This window comes from Hibiscus syriacus, unplaced genomic scaffold (genome assembly GCF_006381635.1).
Source record: "Hibiscus syriacus cultivar Baekdansim isolate YM2019G1 unplaced genomic scaffold, ASM638163v2 tig00112528_pilon, whole genome shotgun sequence".
Taxonomy (NCBI): Eukaryota; Viridiplantae; Streptophyta; class Magnoliopsida; order Malvales; family Malvaceae; genus Hibiscus; species Hibiscus syriacus.
Window position 1 is genome coordinate 664,109 of NW_024063356.1, and position 10,132 is coordinate 674,240.

The 10,132-nt window shown below is 38.9% G+C and overlaps 1 protein-coding gene across 2 annotated transcripts; it reads right to left on the reverse strand.

The window, feature by feature from the left end:
- Positions 1-225: 225 nt before the first annotated feature.
- On the reverse strand, positions 226-4,549 carry LOC120181542 (homeobox-leucine zipper protein ANTHOCYANINLESS 2-like). 2 transcript variants are annotated; one of them, XM_039186638.1, is made up of 9 exons: positions 4,202-4,549; positions 3,893-4,119; positions 3,697-3,814; positions 2,988-3,611; positions 2,811-2,912; positions 2,516-2,728; positions 1,667-1,841; positions 1,222-1,589; positions 226-948 (listed from the first exon to the last, which is right to left on the reverse strand). In XM_039186638.1, exons 1-9 carry the CDS (start codon positions 4,379-4,381, stop codon positions 565-567), a joined length of 2,391 nt encoding a protein of 796 aa, XP_039042569.1. In that variant the 5' UTR covers positions 4,382-4,549; the 3' UTR covers positions 226-564. The 2 variants fall into 2 exon arrangements, with proteins under 2 accessions (XP_039042569.1, XP_039042570.1); XM_039186639.1 differs by having other exon boundaries at positions 228-948; positions 3,893-4,116; positions 4,202-4,548.
- Positions 4,550-10,132: the final 5,583 nt, after the last annotated feature.

A 10,132-nucleotide genomic window follows, 5' to 3' on the forward strand; every position in this document is an offset into this window, starting at 1 on the left:
TCATTCGCTTAATCAACAATAATCTCGTCTTCTACATTAAATGAAAATTAAGCTTCTTCCCAACAGTTCATCTCTTCCATTTTATGCACTTAAAACACTGATACAATCTAAGTTCATCGGTGGCGCGTTGGTTTTACTCGCTCAGGCTCAGCCGCCGTGAAAAGCAAGGTTTTGGAGACAAATGTTACAGGGAAATACTTGGTTTATTACGATAAACTGTAAAAAAGTTAGAAATTAAGTTTCCAAAAGCAAACCCCGGCGTTGACGGGTCAACCCGAGTCAATACTCGAACCACCATCCTTGCATTTGCGCTATCACCGAATAAGCTGATTACCACCCATGCAAGGAGTCTATGTCTGTTCACGCGCGGTTCGTTCTTGACTCAATACCCTCCAACTCACTGAGTTGCACACAAAGACAAACGCAAAACGGGAAAAGCTCTCCAGTTTTCACTCTCCACCACAAACCATCCAACCCTAATCAATGGCTAAATACACAAACACACTTCCTTTTTTAAAAAAGCCTAAAAATTACCGAAGAAAGGATCACGTGAGCTTTTGGCACTCAGCTTTCGCACTGAAGGGCAACTTTAATCTTCTGGACGGTGCTCGAAATTAGATTATTCACTGTCTCCACCGATTCCACCGTGATCTTGGCCGTCGGTAAACTGTTGACCAGTATTTGGAAAGCCACAGTGAGAAGTGACCCTCCCGTTTTCGGAGAGAAGTCTCCGCTGTCGTTCCCATCAGCATCTCCATTAGAGCCCGGAGGATCATCCGTGACGATAGCGAAACCCGATGGTAAGAGAGTTACGTAAGCCGAATCACCACCGTTCATAACCACGTGCATGGCTGGGATGTCAACGGGCGCGTACACCACAAGCGAACCCGCCGCATCGATGCATGTCTCCTGCAGTATCAGCATGCTGCTCTGGTTCGAGTGCATGGCCTGCACCCAAAAGAACATAACAACAAAAAAGGAAAACTTTCGATCAGAAGACTCTAAAATGAAAGGTGAAAAAGGTTACAAGAGTCCTATACATTGACTTTCAAAAAAAAGTTTTATAATCAGCACACGTTACAGTAATATTTCATGAAATCTTTTTATCTTCATAAATAATTACAAATTCCCAGATTGGTAGTTTAAGTTTGACTTTTACGTCACTAAATTATTACCCTATTCTTCGCCAGATGTTTTTCTTATTAGAGATAGGAATTTTACACTGGCACGGAGGAGGGAGACGCAATTGTCGTGATCTTGGCCTTTGGCGATGTGGGCCATCTCCTGCATTGGACCACCATTGGACAAGATGTCCCACTCGTTTCTCGACCGTTCATCGCGTAGGAAATCAAACAATTTTTTGTTAGACACCGGCAACCAAACCGAAGTAGCGGCGCTCAGCACGATGCCCGGTGGCTCGCCGGGATCATCCACGCTCTTACGAGTAATAACCCTAACGTCCTCATCGACGTGCCCTACGTTCAACTTGTTCCATTTATGAACCGTGGAGGCGCACACTCCGGCACAGAAATTATCCGTCATACGCTGTGCTAGCTTTAACATGCTTCGTCTCCCACCTGCAGTTATCCCTACAACCAAAAACACAATCCAAAGTTAAAAAAAAATCATCATACAGACATATATATGAAGCATATATATCAGTTACCTGTGTGACCTTGGGTAGGAACAGTGGAGGACATAAGGATAGCAAGGCATTCGCATTGGCGTTGAAGAGTGGCGACCCAACGTTGGGCACCAAACGCCATGCCCGAGCTCAGCAAGGGGCGGTAGAGTTGATGAACTTGGCTCTCGTCATACTCGGCATGTTCCACCCATGTCACCTGTGTTTTGACCATTCCATGCATAAATTTTGATTAATTACACTAACAATCATTTGAATTATTTGCATTTAATAACAAAAATACTAATAGACTTTTGTATAAATCTTGGAACTGACTCAAAGATTGGGCTCAATGAAAGAAATGGTATCTTCTTTCTCCTCACTGTGGCTTTGTTCCCCGGTGGTGCGACATTACAAATTGAAAGGGGATTGAATAATGGAGAAAATAAAAAAAAAATCTTTTGAAGATTTCGAAGGAGCATCGAGATATGTACTGATGTTGACTTAAAAGGAGGGGGTTCTGGTTTAGAGTAAGAAAACAAACACATCAACCGGGTGCTGGAACCAGGTCATACGCAGTTACATGGCTTAAATGTAGATGGCTACATTGGGATAATCGAGGCAGAATCAAAATACCAGAATAGAAACGTCAAATCAATAGTTTATTGATCCAACAGGATATTTTATTGTGTTTAAGCAGACCCGTTTGTTGAAACTTGTGTAAGCAAGGTTCATATTCTTTAACAATGGGGAGTTAATAAGTTCGTTTGAAGGGGGAAAAAACAGGCACTGACAGTGTAATCACTAGACAAATTAAAACACAAGAATCTTTAGAGGCGTGAGCCCTAAAGTTGGGGGATTGGAAATGAAAAATCCCACGTATTCGTTTTTTACCATGGAGTATCCATTGGGCATATCCTGCACGACACAACCAGAAGGGAGCCTCCTGCAGTTCACATACGAGGGTGCACCCGAAGTTTCTAGGATCGTGTCGTTTGAGACATCGACGACAGCCCAAACCCCTTCGGCATGCTGCTTGCAGAACCTTAGGAAATTAACCTCTCGAACCGGAACCAATGGAGAAAGGACTTGGAGCTCAGCATGCATCTATAACAAATGAAGAAAAGATGATCACAAGGCGTTGTAAATTGAGGAAGGATCATTAATTATGGCTTGAAAATTAACCTACCAGTTGAAGTGCACCGTTTCTGGTTCCTCCAACGCCACTATATATCACATCAGTGGTTGATGTCCTGGCAATCATACAAGGAAACATCTCCGACCAACGATTCTATGTAAAATAAAGGGATTAAAAGTTAATTCCAACGGCTCGAACTTTTAAAAAAATGATAAGCAAATGACTCACCGAGTCCATCAAGGTCTCAACAAGGGCTAAACTGTTTATAATCACTACACCAGATACTCGAGAAGCCTCGGTGACAAAGCCATTTGATTTCGTGGCAACGCAAGGAGTGAAAGTCCTCGAGTACTCATCTTGATTGAGCATTTCCCTTCCACCTTCCAAGTTCCTAATCCAAAGTGGTTCATCTGTCCGTGCCATCATAACCAATTCATCCATCGCAGCCAACGCGAGTTCCAAAAACATCGACCTTTCCACGGATTTATTGACACCGGTAACGACAGTTGTCGGTTTATTAGGAGGAACTGCAGCCCCAAAATCAAACCCCAAAGGCAATGTTGTGCTTAAACGCGAGTTCGGCAATGGAGGTGCAACCGAAGTGGCTACTGTCCAAATGGGTCGCCCTAGAAACTTGCCGGCTAGCGCACAAACTCGATCTAACTCCTCCTTTAAACGAGCGTTCTCGACCCTAAGATGTTGCTCTTCGAGGGATATGTCACCGATAATCGCCGGGCCCCCACAGTTAGTGCACATGGGGTTCCTCGTAGCGTTCCTTATGGACATGTTCTCGGCTCGAAGCTTATCGTTCTCTTGCCTGAGCAAAGAGTTTTCATGGCGTTCCAGTTGGGTCTGAAAAGAAAAAAGTTCGTTAAGTTCTAAACTTCACATAAACAATCAAATTCCCCAAAGGAAGATTCTTAAAAAAAAAACGTACCTTCATTTGAGTACGACGGTTTTGGAACCAAAACTTAACTTGTCTGGTTTCCAAGCAAAGCCTTCTGCTAAGCTCCAATCTCTGTTTCTCATCGGGATGAGGACACTCCTTGAATAGACTAAACCAAAACCAAACCTTGGTAAGATGACAGTTCAAAAATAGAAAAAAAAAATTGGTTTGAGACGTGAAATCATACGCTTCGAGCTCTTGGATTTGCTGAGGAGTGTGTCGTTGGTATCTCTTCTTTCTCGGAGGCTTGTCGGCGGCGTCTTGATCATCACCGGAAGCTCCATCCAAGTTATAGCTTCCAGATCTGCTGATCTCATGTTCTTCTTCTCTGCTTCTTCTCCCACCACTTCCCTCGAAATTCTCTAGCATTAGTTTGTTCCCATGATTCCCTTGATAATCTATATCCTGTTGCTGCTGCCAAAAAAAACATCACATACCCCAGATCAGTCCTAAACAATAAAAAAGATAATCAAGGTTTGAGATTGTGAGCATTTACAAGAGCAAGAGACAGGCCCGGGGAGTTGAATATGTTCTTCGGAAGAGAAGCAGACATGAATCGAGGTTGCTCGACAACACCGGTCGTCATGTTGTTATTGCTGTAAGGGATGTCTGCAACGATTCTTGCACCCCCGAATCCTTCATCAGAGCTGTTATCAAGAAATCCCCCAAAACTCATCAAATATTCTTGTTCTATAATCTGTCAAGCACACAGCTTTTGACCTCGGTTTCTCTCTACAAATTTACAAACACTCTTTCTAACTGCACTTCCATCACATAAAAAAAAGAATCTATAAACTGTGTTCCTTATAAAACAAGTTACAAAACCAAACTAAGGAGAGAGGATAGAGAAGACAAAAAGATGAATTAACCATTAATGGGGAGAACGAAAGAGAAAAAAAAGGCAACCCTTTGTGTTTATTATAGATTAGCTCTTCGTTCTCTATCCATCTCTCTTCAAATAAGGAAAAAAATAAAAGCTTTTGGGGTTTTGGATTTAGGGTCCGAAACCCTGAAAATCAATGGGCTGGGCGTTTCAAAGAGAGTGAATGGGGAACCCTAGTTTTTTTTTTTTGGCTTAGAGTGTGTTGATGTTAATTTATCTTTTCCCTTTCTCTCTGCATGCTTAACTTTTTTGTACACTGCAACTAAAATAAGCTTTTCAAAAAGACATGGAAGTCTCCCCAATGTTGTGAAAGAAATGGATTTTCAAAGAAGAAAATTATAATGAATTGATAAACAGATGAAGATGATAAAAGCCATTATGTGGACTCTTTGAAGCCATACATATACTTCCTACCAAAAAGTCAAAAACAGGTCGTTGAGTATCTTGTTTTTCTTGCCTTATCCATTTCAAAACACTGAGAATGGCAGTAAAAAGTAAGTAATTTTACTTTTTCTCCTTTCCTTTTTTTTTGGCTTGTTTTAACCCATTGTTTACAATGTTTTCTTCACATTAACATGGGATACAGCTTTTTGTTTTCCACTTTCCATGTAATTTCAATGCATCGGGATCTGTAAAAAAGCTAAATTTATGGACAAATCCAAAGGGACAAAGATAAGCGTTATGGCGTTTTCAGATTTGCATTGATTTTGGTCTCACAGATATTTACCTTGGTGAATTGAGCATGAAGCATATTGAAATACAATGTTTTTTATTTTATTTTATTTTAAATCCATTAAATATATAACTAATTAAAATTATGTCATATTTATAATTATTTAATTAATGTATCTTACATTATCAATATGATGTTAAATTATCTAAGAAATACGAATTATTACCAGGGGCGGACCTATGTGGCCCATGAGATACCATTTGTATACTTATTTTTCTTAAAAAAAATCAGCACTTAATATACTATATTAAAATTTAAAATTTCTGCACACCCTTTTTATTTTATATTTTGACTTTTCTGTACATTTGTAGTTGAAATTTGTTCTCTTTTCTACACAATTTATTTTGTAGTTGAAATTTGTGTTCGGAAGATGTCAATCTATTACATATTTTCAATTAAAAAACTAATTAAAATAATATATATCATTTAAAAACCTTTCATTTCAGCTATTACTATTACTAATACTAAAGCTTATGTTTTACGTTCAAACTCACAGACTCCAACCCCACTGCTACTCAATTCTCATTTCTCAGTCTTTTGTTTGTGTCTAAACCACCCGCCACGACGCCGTTCACCGACGATTTTCCGGTGAACTTCCTCAATCAAGTCGTCGGTAAGTTATTGCTCATTTATTTTGGACCCCCATTTTTTAATTCCTGAATCCGCCACTGATTATTACTATTAGGATTTAAGAAAATATGTTTCATCCTAATAAGAAGATGAGATGTTTGATTTTTCCACTTGAATTCTGACATTGGTTAGATGTTTTAAATAAGATGATATATTCAAATTCTCATATTATGAATTAAATAAACTGAATTAAAAAATGTATTCATAATAAATATTTTCCATCATAAATATCATACTAGAAATATCTAATTATTAGTTTGACTTGTGTCACTAAATGTTTATTAATAATTTTCACAGTTGTGCATAATAATTGTAAAATATGTTTAAAATGGAAAACGAAGTGTAAGAGCTACAAGGGTGAATATCATATTTTTTTTAAAGAAAACGTGCCTCGTTAAAAATTCCTACTACCAATAAGAGGGTTGGGGTCCTAAAAGGGGAAAGAGTGCCCAACTCTATTAACCATAATTTAAATAAGCCATTACAACATTCAGAACAAACCAAGGGGCATTAATCCCAAAAGAATAAAAGGCATTACAATCCAATGTCTTCTTTGCTAAAGTATGTAAGACCTTATTCGCTTATCTAGATATATACGAAATAGAACAACTATCAAAAGTGATACATTTAGTACGAATATAAACCATAGTTACAACAATGGTGGAAAAATCACCCTCCGGCTCATTATAACAGTTAACGACAGTGAATGAATCTAGTTCGATATGGATATCACACCATCCCAACTGTAAAACAAGGTTTATAGCATCAACTAAACAAGTTAGTTATGTAAAGACGGGTTCAGGGATTCCACCCAAAATCGTAGCCAAACCGCCAAGGACCATTCCTTACGCATTGCGCGCAATAACCCAACTGCTGCCAACTGTAGTGACGGGTTATAGGCATCATCCGTATTCAACTTAATCACTTGTCCTCGGGTAGGGCGCCATCGAGCAACCACATCAGTAACACAATGTTGAGAAGGTTGTCCTCGATGCGCCCCAATAACTCTTGAAGCAAAGCCTTAGCATTAACTACAATTAGCCAAGTAGGTTGCATTCTACCGTCGTGCACCAAAGAATTACGACCATTCCAAACTTTCCAAAGGAAAAACAACAAGCTCTACAAAAGGAACCAAACCAAGCATAACATATGCATTTTCTAACCAGACTAAACTGGACTGAACTGGTGAATTCAAGATTGTACTTGGAATACCAGCCAGTCATAGGACTTCTCATATATACGAACAATTTCTGAACATGTGTAATGTTGCCTCCACAATCGACGTACACAAAGGGCAGACGCTCTCACGCAAACCTACACGTCACACTTTATATCCCAAAGGTAATATTGCATGTGCTAACTACAAAATAAAAAAACGTACCTTTGGAGGCACTTTTAGTTTTGCAATTGTTTTCCATAATGGAGAAGGCGGGTTGATGTCATGGGTAGATTTTTGTAGTCACCAATAAGTGGATCTCGCCGAATAATTATCGGAGGAATAATTGTCCTATATTATCTTGTCAGTCGTATATGGTGCTATCGGTGTCTGTAGAATTGTTTCTATATCACTTTCTTCGCCCAAGGTGTTACAAACCTTGGTTGGATCCCACTGTGATTGATCTCTAAACATGAGATCACCACAGCGGTTGTCCCTCTACTGAGAGACAGTGTAGGTACCTAACAAGTTTATCTGTTTCGTTGCACCCCACGGATCCTCAAACAAACGAACCTTACTATTACACCCAACTCGCCAAAAGAAGGTTGGTGCCAATTCCTGTAGAGTTTTAAACAATCCCTTCCAGCCATAGGAGCCCTTCCCCTTAATTTAGCATGTAACAAGTCACCATTCGGAAAGTACTTGAACTAATCAATATCCATAACTATTTCCCTAGCATAGCAACATTGAAGGATTTCAGATCTCTAAAACCTAAATCGTCTACCCATTTTTGTTTGCTAATCTTATCCCAAGCCAGGAGAGCCTGATCACTTTTATCAGTCAAACTAGACCACCAAAATCGACGCATTATACCGGTGATTTTTTTTCAGAAGATGGTCCGGTAGTAAGTAGCACGACATGGCATATTGTGGCAAAGCTTGAACCACTGCCTTAAAAAAACCTCACATCCCCTATAAGAAAGCGGTCTCCTTTTCCACCATGTTACCCTAGTTAATACTTTATCTCGTTGATAACCAAAAGTCATCGTCTTTTTTTCCTATGTGAAGTGAAAAACCAAAGTAATGCCCTAAATAATCCACTTTCTGGATCCCAAAAATATCCCTCATTAACGTTCGGTGCTCCTGCAGTGTATTCGGACTAAAGTAAATCACTGACTTTGCCAAATTAATTCATTGTCAAATTCTTTAATACTCTAGTTAATACGTTTAAAATATATTTAATACTCTATGCCTCTCTTGTCAAATTCTTGAGGAAAACTATACTATCATCCGCAAACAATAAATGGGACACCCTTGGGCTATTTTGAGATGCTTGTACGTCTTAATAGTCCTCTCTCATTGGGCCTTATGGAACAATGTAGACAGAGCCTGCGTGACAAATAAAAAAATGAATGAGGATAAGGGTCCCCCTATCTAAGGCCTCTAGTTGGAAAAATCATGTGACAATGAGCCATTAACTCGAGCTACAAATGAGATCAAAGTAACACAAGACATGATCAACTGAATAAATGTGTGATTGAATCTCAATTTAAGCATTACACTACGGAAGAATAGCCATTCCACTCTATCATAAGCCTTTTCGATATCCAATTTTAGCACAACACCCTTGTTAATCCCATTTATGTAATAGTTAAGATAATAAATTAGTTTACGTGCTACCAAAATATTATCCGATATTTGGCGCCCCGGAAGAAAGGCGACTTGCTTATCACTAATACATCGACTCATTATCGGTTTCAATATATTAATTATGACTTTAGAAATTATCTTATACACCACCCTGCATAAACTGATAGGCCTAATTTGTTTCATGCGTGTCACATTTTCAACTTTGGGAATCAGTACTAGAATCGTCTTATTAACCGAAGCCATGTCATGCTTTCTAGTCAATAGATCAAGGCAAAGTGTGACAATGTCCGTCCCAATTAAATCCATTGTTATCGGAAAAAACTAGCCGATCAACCATCATGTCCAGGAGCTTTGTTAGGGTTAATGCCCTAGAAAACTGTGGTCACTTCTTCAATAGTGTAATCCCTAGTCAACTCTATATTCATTTTCGATGTAACGACTCATTCAATAGTATTGATTATATCTTCATTTGGGTGTATGTCACCCGTCTTGAATAAATTTTGAAAGTTTTGTAATACCAGATTTTGACTGGTCCAGTTACTATCATCTTCATACAAACCCTGAATAAGGTTATTCTTTTGTCATTGGGTTGATCTAGCATAGGAAAACGTTGTATTCTGATCAGTCTGTATTAACCAATTAACTCGGGATCGTTTTGCCCTTTATCGTTCCTCCTTAGCAAGGAGGTCTTGTAACTCACGTTTGGCCTTAATTAATTTAGAGGAGTTAAACCGAGATCATTGACAGTTCGTGGTACCATTAATAATTCGTCGAAGTTGTGCAATCTGTTTCTTGTTCCTAGCAAATTGTGTGCGTTGCTAGTGATGTAGCATATCACCAATGGCCTCCATTTTGTTAAGTGTCAGACCAAGAGTATGTTTCCACGTGGATTCGCATGCAATCAGGTTCAGCCCAACATGTCTCAAAACGAAACTGATCTTACCATGTGAGCGTGTTTCATCGCGTGCTACATAACTTGTTTGCATAATTAAGAAACAATGATCCGAATAAGATGCATAGTCAGAATTTACAGGATATTATGAAAATTTGCGAAACTAGTCCATTGTTGCTACATAACGATCCAGTTGTTCGGCTATACATGATTTTAGGTCATTCCCCTTCGACCATGTAAACCATCCATTTGTATGTTTGCAATCAGATAAACCATTTCGATCTAACATGCCATGAAAATCATCTATTTGTACTCTAGACTTTCGGCATCCGCCCATTTTCTCAGCATTCAAAAGAAGTTCATTAAAATCACCTACCAATAGCCACAATAATTATATGAATGTTTACGAGAATCGAATAATGTCCAAACGTTGTTCCTATATCTAGTATCGGGATGGCCATAAATCCCGGTAAAATGGAAATGC